The following is a 19,622-nucleotide window of genomic DNA, read 5'->3' on the forward strand; positions in this document are numbered from 1 at the left end:
GTTTGCTAAAACGCACTCTTTAACCTAAACAAACACTTACTTATCTGATGTAAATGTAAGCCTCTGTGAGATTTTTGTGGCTCCCTGGAGTTTTGGAAACCGACTTAAAAAAAAAATGTTCCAGAAAGAAACAGCTGAAGTCTCCCACATCATTAGCACAGCAGGAATAACAAGATGAACATGACTAATGTGGTTTGCAGCATTAGGCAATGCATATGACATGTCCTGTAAGTTATGTATTGATGACGGACAGTGGATGAGTGAGGTAGCGAGAACTGAGAAGTTTCACAGCGCAGCTGGTTGGAAACAGTGGAGCAATTGGGTCCCCAGTGTAAATCCCTGAGTACGGTACTGTATCCTGACAATGCGGTTAATGGCAGTGACTCAAAATGACAAGGTCTGCACGTCATCAGCACGTGTGATAAACGATCTCCAAAACAGAGGGTGGTGCTGGACTAAGACTTAACTTAAACTTTGACACACTGAGCCAAAAAAACTCTTAGTGGCCTAAACAAACTCCTCTTGAGTTTATTTGTGCGAGTGTTTTAGCAGATACCCTATGTAGGACTCCTCCACCGAGACTAGTAAAAGCCTTTTAGACTTGACGTGCATCTGCATCTGACAGCACTAGGGTCAATGCTATGATACGATAGCTCATTTTTGCAGACTCTCAGCCAAAGCAAATAAGATACAATTGTAAATTATGAAGTATGTTGACAAAGCAATTTAAGTAATTCCAGGGAAATGAAATCTGCATCCTCCCCTTGCATACAGCCCTATCTGTCCTCGCGTTGCATTTGGCTTCAGTTTATGTAACTGCCAACTCAGTGCTGTTGTTTCTTATAAAGCAGTTTCACCTGCTATGCCTCAGTCTCCTGGAAACGTTGTCCAAACGTAAGCGCCCTAAGGAGAACAGCAGGCTATGGTGGAGCGCAAAGAAATCTGTCATCTCATTATGGGTCGGCGTAGGGGCCAAGTGGAATCTTGGAGCCCTGCAGTGGGCATATCTCCCGGCATTCCAGCACATCTGCACAAGCGTTCTCCGGCGAAATCACGTGCTCGAGGTTCCAAGGTTCGTATTCACCTTTAGGTCCCCAAACGCCTGGCCAAAGTGCTGCTCTCAGCACCAAGGCCCTAAGCGCTGGCTTCTGGCTTAAAACCAAACTCCAATCAAACTCCTCTCAGATGAAGTAAAAGTCCAGAGGTATGAAGCAAACATGGCTCTCAAACCAGCCACAGACATACACACCCTTTCTCAGCTCTCAGTTCTCTGCAGCCAACCACCCAACCCACTCCACCATGTCCTCCAAACTGCACCTAGCCTCCTCACACACACACACACACACACACACACACACACACACACACACACACACACACACACACACATACACATACACTGCATATATCTACCCAATCACACCAGGATCTCAAAGCACTCCCTACCAGCAACTCTTTCCATAGTGCATCACATCACTGTGCAACAACAACCAACAGACCACAGCTACACCTTCTCTGTCCAGATCTCACCACAGATGGCCAGCCCAGGCCCCACTCCCCCACCCAGCAGCGTGTGGCACCAGGGGAAAATAAGAGCTGTTTGTTTCTGTTCCACTGCACTGCCCGCCATTTCTCTTAGTTGCCCTGGCATGGGCCCAGGTTCCTCTGCTGAAGAACGCACAGCCCCATATTTTACAACCCATCAGAAAACAGTCTCCTTGGCCACTGTGGGTAGCATAGTCTTCTCAATACCATTACATCTCAACAACGAATCCTGTGGTTTAACTCTGGGTGAAGTTACACAAATATTTATGTTATAAAGATTAATTTATGTCTGTGAGGGGAATCATAAATGAATCTTCTGAATCTTCTGAATAAGTTTGCAATAAGCACTGAAACCACACCCTATGTTCTCCACAGAACACCACACCACATCACCACACACAGACCTCCACTTCCACACCAACACCCAGTCTGCCCAGAACTCACCACTGTTCATTTCATCCACCCAGCTACACTGTTGCAGGCAATCACCACAGCAAAGCCCCAGCAGGGTACATCAAACAGCGGGTCAAGCCGCATGGTTTCATGTGGTTTTGGTCAGTTAAGACATGGGGTTTTACAGCACTCATTGGTTTCTGCTTATTCTCTGCGCACAAGAGGGAGAAAGGTAGAGAATGTGTGTGAGAGAGAGAGGAAAGCGATTTTCGTTTTAATTGGAAAGGAGCATTGGGCGGGACAGGGCAAATTGAACGATTAGCCAGAGACGTACATTCCGCCACGGAGCCATGCCAGGGAATGGATACTCACTCCTCACTCTGATCGCGATCGATTCCACAGCCGCCCCAGTGACTCAAATCACAGGGCCATCTCGCTTAACGACAAGTCTCCTTTTCGTCTTGTTCTGACTGTCTGACTGTCTCCCCCAAGTCTCCACTATTTAACATGTCTGCAAGATTAATTATCTGCCCCAGGTTCCTCTGCTCCTACTCTCTTAGGTAACCAGAGATGAGTACAATAAATATACTTCATCTGAAGAGCCACTCAAGAGCAGAAAGCATCAGTCACAGTAGGGGACGCGAGGGACACTGAAAAAGGCTTGTTAACTTTAAAACATTTGGCACTAAACATTTGTTTCTAATAAATTTTACCATTCATTTTGGTTTGAATAGGTTTCGAAGTGTAGAGTGGTGTGGTTAAAGAAACTTGGTTTAATGAGTCTTGCCTGACAGTAGGAAACAGTAGGAAACAATCTGCTTTGCATTGAGTTTGGTCTAGTTAGAGGTGTTTGTTTAACAGGATTTTTACCAGACTAGTTCTGTGTCAGCAGTTTTCTGGTGAGAAGGTCAGACCAGAGGATGTTTACAGCAGGAGCTGGCAGCACACAGCCTGTCTGGAGCCCGTCACTCCACACTGCCAAGGCCAGAGCTACTGTGCATCAAAGAGCAGACGAGAATGACACACACATGCACACACACAGACACACGCACGCACACACACACACACACACACACACACACACACACACACACACACACACACACACACACACACACACACACACACATACACACACACACACACTAGGTTATGTGAGGATACAGCAGTGGGGGGGGGGGGCAAGTCTTCTCTTACTAAGGGAGAAATGCCCTGTTTGAAAGTTCCTAAAACGCATGTAGTCATCCTTACTCGCACGCTTTGCACATTGCTCGAGTGCATCTGACTGTTCTTGAGATGTTTAGTTTGTAAAGATGCAGTCTGCGATTCTGCTGCAAAGTTGTTGATATTTGAGCTCGACAGCCAATCATATTACACCCATCCTGTCCATGGTGTTGAAGCAGCTGCATGTTTGGTTGGAAGTAGGTATGGTTCAAGCTGAGCCACTCTGTTCATTTGTCATTTACAGAGCCAAGAGTGTGTATGATAATCTATCTATCTATCTATCTATCTATCTATCTATCTATCTATCTATCTATTGGCATTTTGGATCCAATTTAATTCAGACATAATAAGATTCATCTGAAAATGCAAAGCACTATACAGAATGTACATGAAAAAAGTTGTCATTTTTGGATTCCCAAGAGTCAAAGCTTTCAAATTGTGTATAACATTACTATGCTACATAGCAATATGGTGCATACAATTGATTTAGAATGTTATGATAGCACCAAAAAATAAACCCTGGGCACTTCACTGGCATCTGATAGAAAAGCATTTTTATATGTATGGCAAACATAACCTAACTGCTTCTGGTCATCAGAGAATAGCTACATTGCAACAGTACCACACTAACGTGATGCACAACTTTATTTTTGTGCGTTAATCTGATTAACAGGCTACATGGCAATTAAGCACATTGAGGAGGCGTTTCTATTTATTTTCAGTTGTCAAAAATGGTGGGGACAAAATGAGTCATGGCAAAAAGTGGTAGGCACTTATCCCCACCATACTTGGCCAAGGAAACCATCTGAAAACAAACTCTTGACAAACTCTCTGTGGTGCAGTGTGACGCTGATGGTTGCTGGGGTTCTGGCTTTGTTTTCACCTTAAGTGCATTTCTAAATCAAAATGGCTGTTTTGTTTGTGTCTGCACAAGCAGTTTGAACACTCATTTGATAAGGTGTTGGAATAGCCTGGAATGAAAGAAACAATGTCATCCTTACCACCCTCATTAAAACACATTCCTGTGGTAAGCAATTATCAAGTAGGTCAGGCACAATGCTGACAGAGTGACAAAAAAGCATGCGAGTGGATTGAAACACCTTTGTGTTGTGAACAGTACAGCAGGCTATAGAACTTGCGCCATTGTTTTAGTGGGCTTCCTCAAGTGGGTTCAGTTTGGTTTGCCAGTGGATACCTCTCCTGACATGTCTAAACACTTAATGGATTAAATAATGATGATTTATGGAACTTGGATTGGTTTCTGTGCTTGACTTCAGTGATGCATCTCTCTCTCTCTCTCTCTCTCTCTCTCTGTGTGTGTGTGTGTGTGTGTGTGTGTGTGTGTGTGTGTGTGTGTGTGTGTGTGTGACTCAGACTACAGGTGGCTATACCCACAGTGTCCGGGGCCGGAGTGGAGTGCCATGTGCCGTGGCTGCTGTGAGTACGAGCTGATCCGCTGCAAATGCCCCTTACAGGGGACGCCAGTGGGCTATGCAGTGCCCTGCTGCCGCAACGCCCTCAACGAGTGTGATCCCTGCATTATACACCCAGGTAAACACACACACACACACACACACACACACACACTCTCTCTCTCTCTCTCTCTCTCTCTCTCTCTCTCTCTCTTTCTCTCTGTTTGTCAATTTCACACAAACAGGCTGTGAAATTTCTACAGGCCATCAGTTGTTTTTTCGGTGCCCTAATTGCAATGGTTGTGCTCTTGTTTGTCTTGTTTGTCTTGTTTGTTTTGTTTGTTTGTAAGAGAAAGGAATCTTGATAAGTCCTCAATTGTAGATTGTTTGTGAGTCATTTAAAGCAGTAATTGCGGTTCTCTTCCTGTGTATTGTGTTTTTTATGAGAACAGGAGTAAGAAAACACAGCTGGAAACGTATAGCCCATCTTGTCAAAGTTTACACGAGATCTTGCATACACACCTCTCTCTTTCCTTAAACCAACTGGACACGAAACAGTCCTCACAACCCAAAAAACTAAATGAAATTACACACGCACACATACACACACACACACACACACACACACACACACACACACACACACACACACACACACACACACACACACACACACACACACACACACACACACACACACACACACACACACACACATCTTAATGTGTTTTTGGCATTACAAAAAAACAGATGTTCATAATCAAATGCATACCTGAAGAAGTGTCTTCGCAGCGAGTACTCTAAAAATCTCCCCTCATAAATCTGCAGGTTCTCATGCACTGTGTGTCTGTCTGTCTCCACACCCCTGGCCCAAACTCTGAGATGTTGACATTTAGGTTCCACTGAGGGATCAGCGTGAATAGGCCCGGCCCGCTATGCTATGCCACCAATGATTTGGACAACATGCCTGTCTCAGTGCATACATAATTTAGGTCTGTTTCCTGAAGGCTCTTCTGATGACTTTAGCAGTTCACATTCACAGGGCTGCTGTGAGCAGGGCAATTCTGCTGGACTTCAGACTTCATATATCATTCTCCCAGTTTAGGCCTCTCTCTCTCTCTCTCTCTCTCTCTCTCTTTATCTTTCTCTCTCTCACACACACTCTGTCTCTGCCTTGCTTTCTTATTGTCTCTCTATCTGCCTTCTTCTCTCTCTCTCTCTCTCTCTCTCTCTCTCTCTCTCTCTCTTTATCTTTCTCTCTCTCACACACACTCTGTCTCTGCCTTGCTTTCTTATTGTCTCTCTATCTGCCTTCTTCTTCTCTCTCTCTCTCTCCCTCTCTCTCTCTCTCTCTTTCTCTCCCTCTCTAGGCTGCAGCATTTTCGAGAACTGTAAGCGGTGCTACAATGGAACGTGGGGACCCAGAGATGACTTCTTTATCCGGGGGAAATACTGTTCCGAGTGCCGGCCTGGGTGGTCGGGTGGAGACTGCCTGAGTGAGTTCTGGGCTTTTCCCTTTAGGAGCCATGGTGATACGGCCATTGTAAATAACACCGACGAATACACAGGGCAATGTTGCTGGGCAATTGTCACTGACCAATGCTTTTTGGGCACTTTTATTAGCCAGCACATTTTAATGTAGAGATCTTAAATCATCAGTTGGCAACCTGCCATGGTCATCGAACATTAGAACAGAACATTATGAGCCTGTGATGTTATTGCCAGGTAACTTATCTCGCCAGAGTTGCCTTATGTGTCATCACCTTCATACTGCAATTAGGCTGGCAGAGCCAATTCAATTTGTATTGCTCACGAATGGCACAGATGGGGCATGTGTTATGTCAGTATTAGAACAAAAAGTGCATGGAGTAGTATATCTTCATATCCAAACTACTGTATATGCCAAGTCCATACATATGTGGCAATAAATCAGACCAAAACAGCCATGGGGAATCTATTCTGTGTGACGCATAGAAAACATGTAAGAACAATGCTAACCAAGATAAAAAGACAGACTGTGTGTTCAAAGACTTCTATAGCACTCTGTTTATCTCTATATCAGTTAGAAATACTTGTTTCAAAACAACAATTTGTAAGATGACTATAGGGAAGCCAGGGAAGCTCAGACGATCACAATCTAATCCCCTAACCTACAAGAACACACTCCAAGCATGTCTGTCTGCACGACTATATTAATAGAAAACAGCTGGAGGCTAACAATTCCCAGCATCAACACGTTTAATGCATATACCTGTTTTGCGACTATGAGCAAATCTCGTAAACTGTTGTATCAGCTCATTGTTCACTATATGCAAATTCAGACATTCTAGTAGCCTGACGGGTCATACTCAGATTCCCAACCTCAAATGTTGTGGGCGGGGCTAAGTTCGACTGGCACCCAGGCTAAAAATCTAGGGCATCGGCTGGGTACACTCTTAAATTAATGTGTTGTCCCTATCTGGACACAGAGATGTGTTAAAAACAAAGCAAGTTGTGTTGTTTCCAACACATTCATTTTAAGAGTGTATATAGGCATGACCTTTAGGCACTTAACCTACTTAGGATGTCTTAACCTACTTATGATGTCTTGATGTAAACGTTTGATCTCTCCTTTGAGTGTGCTGTGGAGTGAATGTGTGTGTTGTGTATCTCTGCTGTTAGAGTGTGGTGGTGTGCTGAAGAAACGACAAGGCCACATCGTGCTGGAGGCCTACCCCAACAACGCCCGCTGTGAGTGGACGCTACAGGTTGATCGGCCTTTCGCCATCGAGTTCAGGTGGGCACTGAGGCGTCATCTCACACCACACCACACGTTGCCACCACAGCCTAACCACTCAGTACTTAGGCACCTTTACCCCGTGAGTCCCGGTGCCCAAATATTTACTGACTGGCGTTATTGTGTCCATGGTCACAAAATCATAATTTGCATTTATAAGATGATTTGTAATGTCCCTAATTGTTTTGAAGTTGTCTGATGACGACCAAAGCCTTTTTTGAGGTTATACTGTACTGAGTGGTGTTATTGTTCAGTTGATGACTATTATCAATTGGGTTTATTAAGTCTGCTACAGATATTGTATTAGCTCAGAAGAAGGCTGCTCACTGTCAAAGGGTCTGTTGTGATACTCCCTCTGCGGCTTGAAAGAAAAACGATTTGCACCTGGTTAGCCCACTTTGGGCAGCATCCATCAAAGCACATTAGTCTTAATTTTGGGTGACAAGTTCCATAGTTCCATCTAATTGGATCGATGATGTTCCAGGCCTCAGATTGAAATCCAAAGCAGAACTCCGGGTAAAGTCTCTGCCCAATTTCCAACAAAGGACTCCTTCCCAACCCATATTGCCAATTAAACTATTATGGAGCGGCTTTTTGTGTGTGTGTGTGTGTGTGTAAATGCAGAGCAGAATTTAATTAGTGGTTACTGTATAGATAATGTGCCTTGGGATAAATAGTTGCGTGATAATAATTATAACAATTTCCCTATGAACATATGGGTAATTTCAAAACCACTGACATGCCAAGCCAAATGCTTCAGTCAAAGAGCAACTCACACTGTATAGAAAATCCACCCTCCTGCACTGCATAAAAGCTTCAGTGCCATCCAAGCAGGCTTTCGTGTACAGTACAATGGCATGGACTAACTATAACACAAAGTCATTAATTGCCCCATAAATTGTCTCGCTTTCTTCGATATTTTACGGCAAGCACGCCATGGAGACCATAAATATAACAAGGGCCCTTTTTAGCTATGGCCCCTTATTCACGGAGCTAATGGAAAGTTATGGGTTTTGGCATGCTCCTATGGGGACTAACTGGCATCAGATTTACACGTTTAAGACCTCTGGCTTGCATTTGTGAATGCTGTAATGCCTAACCGTACTCAATGTCTCATCTGAGCTGTACCCTCATAGACACACACACACACATACTTTCTTTCAACATCACCCCCTAGGCCCTACCCCACCCTCCATCCCTGCACAATCTCAAAATACACACCCTCACGCTTACTCACTCAAATCAACTCACACCCACAAATAGCAACCCACAACCACTCCACTCCATCCAACCCACACGGCCCTATTACACCCAGCCAGGCTCTCCCAACCAAACCCACAGAGAGAGAGAGGGGAGTGGGGGGGGGGGTGGCAGAGATTAATGACAAGATGATTGGCTATATTTATCCCGTTTTAAGTTTTAGGCTTTAGGTACCACCCACATACAGTCACAGTACACCGAACAAAGCACCTGAACACACACCCTACCCTACACGCCCAAACCCAGTTCACGCGAGTGGAACCGATCCAAAAGCAAACCCACCCTCCTCATATAGCTTCAAAGACTCCATGCACTCTTCCAACTATAGAGCGGTCCATTCACAGCTGCATGCTCTTTCCCACAAGGGAATGCACTATATCAACAGGCAGGCGTCTGACATCTACTGTATCCTTTACATTTGATACAGTATAACTTTTTAAGTGTTCACCTCAGCTGCTGCCAGGAATGTGACATCCAGAGCTAAAATCACTGGAACCTTCTCTACCTCCTAAACGTTATTATGAGCTTCTATGTGTTACTCACTGTCTCGGCTTCGTAAAGATCTTACTTGTCCCTCTCTTACCTTCAAGTGCAGTGTCACCTCCACCTCCACACCTCAGGAATGACCTTCATTAGTTCTACTGTTAGACCATAAACATAGCTGTAGCCTACATACACTCTGGCCTCAAAAATAACTCAACAACATGTCAGTGTATGTCTGAATTCATGTCCAAATCTCTCAATACATTCTCCCATACATCAATGTGTGAACATCATGTTGAATTTAGTCCACACCCGATTGAGTTGAGATGGCCATTGACGCGATATGGTTCTGTGACATCAGGGTTGAAGCAGTTCAGGTTGATTTAGTGGGTTGTTAATGCATCCCGACACTGCAACTGCCTGACGTTAAATGAAGTAAATATTTTATTTTGTCCATGAGGAGGATTGAATTATGTTGTTTATCTCAAACATATGGAAGGCATGAAAGTTTAGATTTAAACAGTATATTTTAAATGTAACTGTTTAATTTAAACAGTTGCCTCAAGCTGCTTGGCCCCTAAGAAGGTGATTAGATCAGGATTGTTCAATGAGTGTGTGTGTCATGTACGTCGTCATGTATGTCGGCATCTGCTTACAATTCGCCAACACATCTTCCCCTCCAGCAATCTCTCCTCTTTAAAATGAACAGCTTAGACTGGTACACAGCCAGTGGTCGTCACTGACAGTTATGTCACACCTAAAACTGTTCATCAGAGCTTGTGGGAAACTGTACCATTAGGTGCCATTCCATAATGAATTCCCGCTTTGGAATTTCTTTGTTATTCCCCCTGCTGCCGCTGGATGTGGGCTCGTGATCTCAGATGCCAAACATGCGTAAATGAGGAGGAGGTCCAGGAACAGGGATGCTCCGCATGCTGAGAAGCAGAGTGGCGTGAGGAAGACTGACTCCATAATATAGGAGTTAATTATAACAGCGCAGGTGAAATGGGGGATGATTATCATTCATGAAACATTCACCGCTGGGTTCCCAAGATGGAGGTAATGAAAGGAACAATTCACACCCACTTTTTAGCTCGTTGATTGATGGAGAGAGTGAGAGTCTCCCCATCACTGTCATTAGCCCGCTTGCTAGCTCCGATGGAGGTTCTGTTCGCGCCAGTCTGTGCCATGGAAGAGGAAGACAAATGACTTGGCAGCGAGCGGGCCAATAACCTCAATAACTTCTTCCTCTTTTCCTCTTCTTCCTGTCCTCTCTTCATCCCCCTCTTCTCTACTTTTCTTTTCCCCAATGGACCAGTAGCGCCAAAAACAACCTGTCCTGACTCGCGATGCCAACTGAGAAATCCGAGATGTGTTTATAGAGTGAGATTGCTGGGAAATGGAAGTAGTCTGCCATGAGTGTGATGTGGTGTGGCCTGTGTAAGTGTTTGCCGTGGCGGCTCGTTTGAAGTAGATGAGCTAAAGATGGTGAGGAAGTGTACAAGGCTGAGTAGATGAAGCCATGATGAATGACTGGAAGTCAATTCCCTAGTTAGTTACGTAACTGGGGTCAAATGAAATCTATTATCAAATTCTGCCGTCATCATCTAACTTCATTGCTTGCCCTACCATTCCTTTTTCCCTCTCTCCCTCTCTCCTTCTCTATCTCTGTCTTTAATTCTCTCACTCTTTGTGGATGATAGGTTCATGATGCTCAGTCTGGAGTTTGACCACAGCTGTCGCTATGACTACGTGGAGGTGCGAGACGGGGACAGCATTAACTCTCGCGTGATTGGTCGGTACTGTGGGAACGACAGGCCTCCTCCAATTCTAAGCTCAGGAAACACCCTGCACATCCTGTTTGTCTCCGACGGTTACAAAAACTTTGACGGCTTCTTCGCTACTTTCCAGGAGAGCTCAGGTATACAGGTGTACATATTTTTTTTTTTTTTTTTTTTTAAGTATAATTTTTGGGCTTTTTATGCCTTTAATTAGATAGGATAGTGGAGATTAACAGGAAGTGAGTGGGAGAGAGAGTCGGGGTGGATTCTGGAAAGGACCACGGGGCGGGAATCGAACCCGGGCCACCGGCGCACAGTGCAGGCGCCCCAGCCAGCCGCGCCACGGCTGGGGCCTACAGGTCTACATATTTAACAATATACAGTAGTACAGTATACAATGCAATTTATAAAATAGATACATTCACAGTATGGCACCATATGTAAATGTACTATGTTTACATTAAATATGTATTCCTTGCATTTGTGTAACCTAAGACACATAAGAAGAGGCTTCTTTAAGCATTTATTGTATGTATTGTGTGCCATTCTCAAAGAAGTGTGTGTGTGTGTGTGTGTGTGTGTGTGTGTGTGTGAGAGTGCAAAGATGTAATGGCTTGGCTTCATCGGTATGTTTGTGTGTGTTCCACTAAATCCTCCAGCCTGCAGTTCCTCACCATGTCTTCATGACGGCACCTGTGTTCTGGACTCCTCCCTCTCCTACCACTGCGCCTGTTTGGCCGGCTACACTGGCAAGAGGTGTGAGCATGGTGAGTACCCAAGCCATACCATCTCATCCACACACACACACACACATGTGCACGCGCACACACACACACACACACACACATACCACACACACACACACACACACACACACACACTCACACACACACACTAGTACACACACACACACTATACACGCACACTTACAAACACACACACACTAGTACACACACACACACACTACACATGCATACACACACACACACACACTTTTTCATACACACATACGCACACACACTCATACACGCACACACGCACAGCAACCAATAACAACCTGACCAACAACCATGAGGTGGGCAGGCGTCTGAGCAGCCTTTCCCAGAGGGCTTATGGGAGTCCGGAGCTGCGGTGTAGAGGGTGAGATCAGTGGTTGTGTGTTCTTGCTGCCACTGATCGTGCTGCTGCTTCTGCTGGTGAGTTATTTGTGCCCAGGGACCGAGGGGGGAGAGAAGAGTCCGATGCCAGTGGAAAAGCAGCAGTGGACTGATGAGTGTGTGTGTGTGTGTGTGCTTTGTACTTGGCACACGGTCTGGAAGTGGTTACCTGCCACAGACATACAGATGAAGCCAAGCCATTACATCTATGCACTCACTCACACACACACACACACACACACACACACACACACACACACACACACACACACACACACACACACACACACACACACACACACACACACACACACACACACACACACACACACACACACACACACACACACACACACGGTCTGGAAGTGGTTACCTGCCACAGACATACAGATGAAGCCAAAAACCATTACATCTATGCACTCACTCACACACACACACACACACACACACACACACACACACAGACACACACACACACACACACACACACACACACACACACACACACACACACACACACACACACACAACCTGGATGGCTTTGGGCTATTACCTTTTTAGCTGGCATGTCTGTACAGTACTACTTTTTCTAGGTCTGGACAGAGTTGTGTATTTCTGTACCTAGCCTCTCCTCACAGCACCCTCACAGGAAAACAGACAAGCCAAAATTCTCTCTCTCTACCTCATTCTCTCTCTCCCTCCATATCTCCTCACTTTCTGCCTCTCCTTCTCTCTGTTTTTCTCAGTGTTTTCCTTTCCTTTATCTGGTGGTCTCATTTCCATCGCTGAATAGGAGTTTATGAATGTGGTGAAACGACCCCCTTCTGTCACACACACACACACACACACACACACACACACACACACACACAGAGAGAGAGACAGAGAGAGAGAGAGAGAGAGAGAGAGAGAGAGAGAACTTTTCCATGGTGCTGGAGCCCATAAAGTGGGCTCGGGGAGCAGTGGAATTCCATACTGCTCTCGGTGTGCACACTCACAGGATCCCTGGAGGCAGGCCAGGCTGGGCTTTAAACTTTAAACATCTCCACTGATGCTGGAAAACATGTGGTCATTTCAGAAGATGCGCTGTAGACAGTAGCAGGGTGTGTATGTGTATACGCATGTGTGCATATGTGTGTGTGTGTGTGTGAGAGAGAGAGAGAGAGAGAGAGAGAAAGAGAGAGAGTGTGTGCAATACACATATGTTTGTGTGTGTTTATGTGTGTGTGATGGGGTGTGTGTGTGTGCATGCTGGAGGTGATAACCAAACACACATTTCGCCGTAAAAATAGCAAACACACTCCATTAAACTCCATTAAGCCTACAACAAGCAAATGAGAAAGGCAAGGAGATGAACCCTGCTTTTATCCTAGTCTTACATCTCACTCTGTAAAGCCAGTCTCATTCTGAACATGATTAGGCAACTGGAGATGAGAAGATGGAGTCTTAATCTCAGGCACCCTTCAGGAGACCATGTTTAAACACTTAAACACCTTTTCCAAGTTATCCATAAAAACAAATGGAGAGCTAATGGACATTGCTTAAACAGTAGTTGGTTTTGGAATTCACCTAACCTAGACCTGAGCCAAAGTCAGCCTCAGGTTGAAATTCCTTCTTCAGGAAGCACTTAAAGTGCATCAGCAAGGAGCCGGGCTGCAGCTGAAGAGCCAATCAGAGAGCAGAGGAGCATGGAGGAGAGCAGAGGTGAAATACCTCCCTTTAGCACCTCCGGCAGGAGGACTTTTTCCACATTACGCTCAAACGTCCAATGAGACACTAGCCAGGAAAGTGAGAAGTATAAGGGGAATACAGGAGTGGAGAGAGAGGAGAGGATGGGCCATGGCACAGGTAGTGGGGATACATACAGTACACTGACTGGTCACTTTATTAAAGGGGTGGTTCAGGATTTTGGACATAGGACCTCATTTCCAAGTAAGCAAGTGTGATATTTATCAGTGGAGACCATTTTCAACACGTTTCATCCAGTCCTTCTAATTGCAGAGTTCGCAGGTGCTAGGCTAGCGCAAGTCAACGGTATGTGCTAGCCTGCCACTAAAAACAGTCTTACCCACTCCAAAAGTACACCCAAGGCAAATAAATTATAACGCCAGACTATCGATGTAAATGTCTGTATTGATTTTATTTTTGTTTTATTTCTAACATTATTCTATCCTTGCATTTCAACGATCGCATTACATTTTGAGGGACTAGTGTCTTAGCAGCGGCGGAATTATACTTGCTCCAGTTAGTAGTACTGCGCCAAAAAAGTAAACAGTAAAAGCGCCTCCAATGGGGATACCTAGTAGTAGCCTTGGTAATATCAGTCCGCCGCTGAGATGCAAAATGACTACTACCAACTTCATGGAACAAAGTATAACTATTGCAACGCGATGCGAGGGTAGTTGTATTTCTTACACTATTCTATCAACACAGACATTTACATCGATTGTCTGGAATTTGCCTCGAGTGTCCTTTGGAGTAGGTAAGACTGTTTTTAGTGGCAGGCTAGCACATCCCGTTGACTTGCGCTAGCCTAGCACCTGCAAACTCTGCAATTAGAACGACTGGATGAAACGTGTTGAAAACGGTCTCCACTGATAAATATCACACTTGCTTACTTGGAAATGAGGTCCTATGTCCAAAATCCTGAACCACCCCTTTAAGTAAACCTAGTTCTGGGTTGGACCAGGGTCAGAACTCCCTTAACGGAGTTCGGTAACACTTTACTTGACAGTATCGACATAAGAGTGACATGACACTGTCGTGAACACATGACACTGTCATGACACATGAAACCTAACCCTAACCCTTGTTATGACAAAAACTTTTTTAATAACAGAAGTGTTTATGAAAGGTTCACGTCCTATTATGTAGGGTTGGGCACCGAAACACGGTTCTAATATGGAACCGTGTGCCGACTTAAACGGTAGGCATCAAATAACTGCATGTCATTTCGGTGCTTAAATACCGTTTTTTAATTTCTTTTTTTATCTCTCAACGCCTTGCTCTGATAGCAACACATCCAGATACAGTTAGCTAACATGATAAACACTAGATGGATAAACCAGAGGGGTGCACCACATAGGCGAGTGGACAGTGTTTGACATCTTGCGTGAGCCCAAGTAGCTTACTTTAAAGCGATATCGCGAGCTCCTGTCAAAAACAGTAGGCTAGCCTATACGTTACACAATATCCTTGCTAATGCGCTAACTGACATTTATTTGAAATGTTATCAGCAAAGTTGTAAGGTGAAAACTTTATTTCACGGTGTGTTAAACAACATAATGGCATGATATTAATCTTTCATCGGCATGAGGTCCATAGCATCACAATGAATATGAAGATCATGTTAAAAGTTAGCTGGCAAAAACATAAATATGTAGGTTACATACCCAGATGTCACTGAGCTGTCAAAGAGGCTATGAAACCATCTCCATACGTTATCGCTAATTAAACTCAGCTGACTGGTGTTAGCGCATAGCCATAGTTGCGGTTAAAATGCCGACTAGGCTAGCGCTGGGAATCTAAACACTTTAACACCGACATGTAGCCTAACATGTTCAAAACTACTGCATGTTATGGGTTAAGACATGACATTTCTTGAAGCATTTGGGAACACACTGAATTAACTGGAAAGTAGAGTCCCTGTTAGATTAGCTTGCTTGCAAATGCCGTTGTCCATGACCTGGCAGTTTTATGGCAAGTGGTTTTAACATACCTTATGGCAAACGCCTACACTGGGTATACTTGAAAGCAGAGCTTACCATTGTGTGTGCATGCATGGCAAGGTGTTTTAACATTTAAATGTATTATTCGTAGGAGCAATGAGATATTGATAGTAAATAGAATATAACAGTTCAGTTTCATGTTCAAATTTGTCTAATCAATAAAAAAAAGCAATTCATGCTTTAGACCATTTTAATTTAAAACATTTTAAAAACAAAGTACCGGTTAAGGCACCGTTTCGGCACCGGCACCATTTTAAAAGTATCGATTTAGCACCGGTATCGGATAAAACCCAAACGATACCCAACCCTACTCTTATGTCAACACTGTCAAGTAAAGTGTAACCCTTAATTCTTCATAGCATAGATTCAACAAGCAAGCTGGCAATATTCCTCTGAGATGTTGGTCCATATTGACATGATTGTATCATGCTTTGTTAAGGTGCTGGATTGGACTCGGCTCTGGTCTCTGTGGAGGTCATTTCAGTACAGTGAACTCATTGTCATGTTCAAGAAACCAGTTTGAGATGTGTTACTACTGGCTCAAATAGTAACAAAAGAGCAGGAGAGAGGGTGACAAACAAATGTCCAAGGGGTTTATGGTATAACGCAAAGGTTTACATAAATGAGATTTAACTTGAAGAAACAAATCGAACACAAAGCAAGCCACTCTCTCCCGTGCGCCACGCCGTAACCAGGCCCTCTTTATGCGTCATGCAGGACGTAACAGATGACCCAAGCTTTCTGACATAGATAGATAGATAGATAGATAGATAGATAGATAGATACTTTATTGATCCCCAGGGGAAATTCAAGGTCTCAGTAGCATACAGACAACACACACACATTCACTAACAGCAGAAAAAGTAATTAAAAGTATATAATATAAAAACACAACTAAGCAATAAGGACAGTAGAAGATAAAGAATATACTAAATATACAAAAATACAAATTATACTAACTAACACTTAATCTAAATAAATTCTAAAAACAGTATCCACATAGTGGTGATTAATCAATCAAGAGGCGTTTGCAATGACTGAGGCAGGGACTGAGCCTGTGATTCTCTGTGCATAGTAAGGTTTGGTAAGGTGCTCTAAGGTGCTCTAAGGTGCTCTGTGTGAATGAGTGTCATGGTGGTAGTGCAATGGTGATAGTGGTCATGGTGATAGTGCAAATGAGTAAGTCCAACAGTGCAAGAATAAGTCTATATATCTAACTATTTTAAGAAAAGGTCTAAGTGTGGCCACAGTTCGGCTGTGGCATGGAGGGAGGGGTTATGCATATGTGCTAATGTGCTAATATAGCATGCAAACAGTGAGGCAGAAAGACAGTGGTAAAAAGTGGCTAGTGGACAGACAGTATCCAAACATGGAGGGGGTGAAGAGGCAGACCGACTATGCAGAGAAGTCTCTCCTCTTCCCTTAAAGTGAAGCATTGAACAGTTCAATGGCCCTGGGGACAAATGACTTCCTCAGTCTGTCTGTTGTGCAAGGCAGTGAGCGAAGTCTCCAGCTGATCAGGCTCTTCTGCTTAACAATAGTGCTGTGGTGTGGGTGACACTCATTGTCCAAGAGCACAGCTCCCTGTGGCGCTCCGGTGCTGCTGATCACAGTGTCAGAGAGACAGTTCTTCAGTAATCTGTAATCCAGGTTACCAGGTGAGCGTCCACACCCATCTGCAAGAGCTTGTCTCCCAGTCTGAGGGGCTGGATGGTGTTAAAAGCACTTGAGAAATCAAAGAACATGATTCTCACAGCACTTTTCCCCTTGTCTAGGTGAGAATGTGTCCTGTGTAGAAGATAAGTGATGCCATCGTCCACACCCACTTTCTGCTGGTATGCAAACTGTAACAGGTCTAGTGCATGGCGTACCGGGGGTCTGAGCATACCTAAGGCCAATCGCTCCATTGTTTTCATCACATGTGATGTAAGAGCGACAGGTCTGTAGTCATTAAGCTCACTAGGGTGTGGCTTCTTAGGGACAGGGGTGAGACATGATGTCTTCCACAGTGTTGGAACTTGTCCAAGGCGTAGGCTCAAATTGAAGATGTGCTTCAGTGGCTCCCCCAGTTGGATGACCACCTCCTTGATGTCCTGTGACATGTCCTTTTATCCTACTGGAAGTAGCCATCAGAAGATGGTTACACTTTGGTCTTAAAGGGATGGATATGTTATAACAATACTCAATACTCAAACTCGTAGACAGCGCATTTAAAGGAGCATTTTTAAAAACATGCCCCAGAGTGTAGCAAAGCAGCCTCGCTGCTCTAGCTCTAGCTGCAGAAACTCGAAGTAGGTAGCCCCATTTTTTTTCTTCTTTTTTTCCGTACCAATCTCGGTGACCTTGAGAAACAGAGATCTAATGTAAAAAATCGTAGTTTTCCTTTAGGATGATGCTCAGTTGGTACTAAGTGGGGTGCAAAGTGTGGAAAGAAAATATCGGCCACACCATTACACCACCACAAGGCAATACTTGGCAAGCCATGATTCATGCTGTTTACACCCAACCCTGGCCCTACCATCCGAATGTTGTAGCAGAAATCAATATTTATCAGACCAAGCAACATGTTTTCAATCTTCTGTTGAACAATTCTGTTGAGTCTGGCCATTCACCTTTGACTTCTGCCATGATCAAGGCGTTTTTCGCCTAGAGAACTGCCACTCACTGGATATTTCCTCTAGATCAGCAGTTTCCGACAATACTCACCAATAACAATGGCACACTCAAAGTCACTTAAATCACCTCTCTTCCCCATTCTGATGTTCGTTTGCTCCTCAGCAGATTCTCTTGACCAAGTCTACATGCCTAAATGGACTGAGTTTCTGCCATGCGATTGGCTGCTACATGCCTAAATTGACTGAGTTTCTGCCATGCGATTGGCTGCTACATGCCTAAATGGACTGAGTTTCTGCCATGTGATTGGCTGCTACATGCCTAAATAGACTGAGTTTCTGCCATGTGATTGGCTGCTACATGCCTAAATGGACTGAGTTTCTGCCATGTGATTGGCTGCGTAGATATCTGTGGTCATGAGCAGTTGAACATAAGTGTGCAAAATGAAATGGGACTACATACAGTGTACACATACAGTATATGTAGATGAGTACAGCAGTTTTAAAGGAAATGGATTCTGCAAGCATATGCCAGCTGCAGTGGACTGCTTATCATCGTGGTCTCGTCTGGCTCATAAAGGAAGATGCGGCTGGCCCCTGTGACTGGAAAACATTAGTCTGCAGACAGAGACCAGGAGTGATGACCCTAGGCTCCCAGACAGGGAGGTATCCACTCAGGCATCCGTGAGGGGGAAAACATGGCCTTTGTTCTTAATATCACACACTGTCAAACATACTTTAACATGCACGCATACACACACACACACACACACACACACACACACACACACCTTCTCTTTCTCTATCTCTTTCACACACAAAAACACACACGTACACACAAATGCACACAAATTCTCAACCCCACTCAAACATGAATACATACATTCTGACTCACACACACACAAATGCACGCACACACACACACACACACAGAGTGTGAGAGAGAGAGAGAGAGAGAGAGAGAGAGAGAGAGAGAGAAAAAGCATATGTTATTCCATTCAGTGGTATGGGTTGGGGGTTCTGGTGCCAGCCCTGCTATAAAAAGCCCAGCTCTTTATTTTTTTGGATGGAAAATGGCCAAGCCTCTTTACCCTGAACTTTTCTAGTTTGTTCTTGGCCACGGACACGTGTTTATGTGGCCGAGCACACTGGAGCAATTTTTTCCACTGAGGGTGAAATTGTTTCCTAATGAGCCAGGTATATGAGAGGAGATGTGATACAGTTGTTAATACAGAATGCAGTAGGTGTGTG

The 19,622-nt window shown here is 44.4% G+C and overlaps 1 protein-coding gene across 1 annotated transcript in view; it reads left to right on the forward strand.

Moving 5' to 3' along the window:
• The window catches only part of pamr1b (peptidase domain containing associated with muscle regeneration 1b), a 39,256-nt gene that overhangs the window by 6,983 nt on the left and 12,651 nt on the right, over window positions 1–19,622 (forward strand). Inside the window, exons 2-6 of the mRNA XM_048256145.1 lie at window positions 4,537–4,713; window positions 5,945–6,070; window positions 7,236–7,350; window positions 10,797–11,014; window positions 11,534–11,641. Of these exons, the coding sequence (XP_048112102.1) occupies window positions 4,537–4,713; window positions 5,945–6,070; window positions 7,236–7,350; window positions 10,797–11,014; window positions 11,534–11,641 (744 nt within the window). The remainder of the gene's footprint in view (window positions 1–4,536; window positions 4,714–5,944; window positions 6,071–7,235; window positions 7,351–10,796; window positions 11,015–11,533; window positions 11,642–19,622) is intronic.

The sequence above is a fragment of the Alosa alosa genome, chromosome 11 (genome assembly GCF_017589495.1).
Source record: "Alosa alosa isolate M-15738 ecotype Scorff River chromosome 11, AALO_Geno_1.1, whole genome shotgun sequence".
Lineage (NCBI taxonomy): Eukaryota > Metazoa > Chordata > Actinopteri > Clupeiformes > Clupeidae > Alosa > Alosa alosa.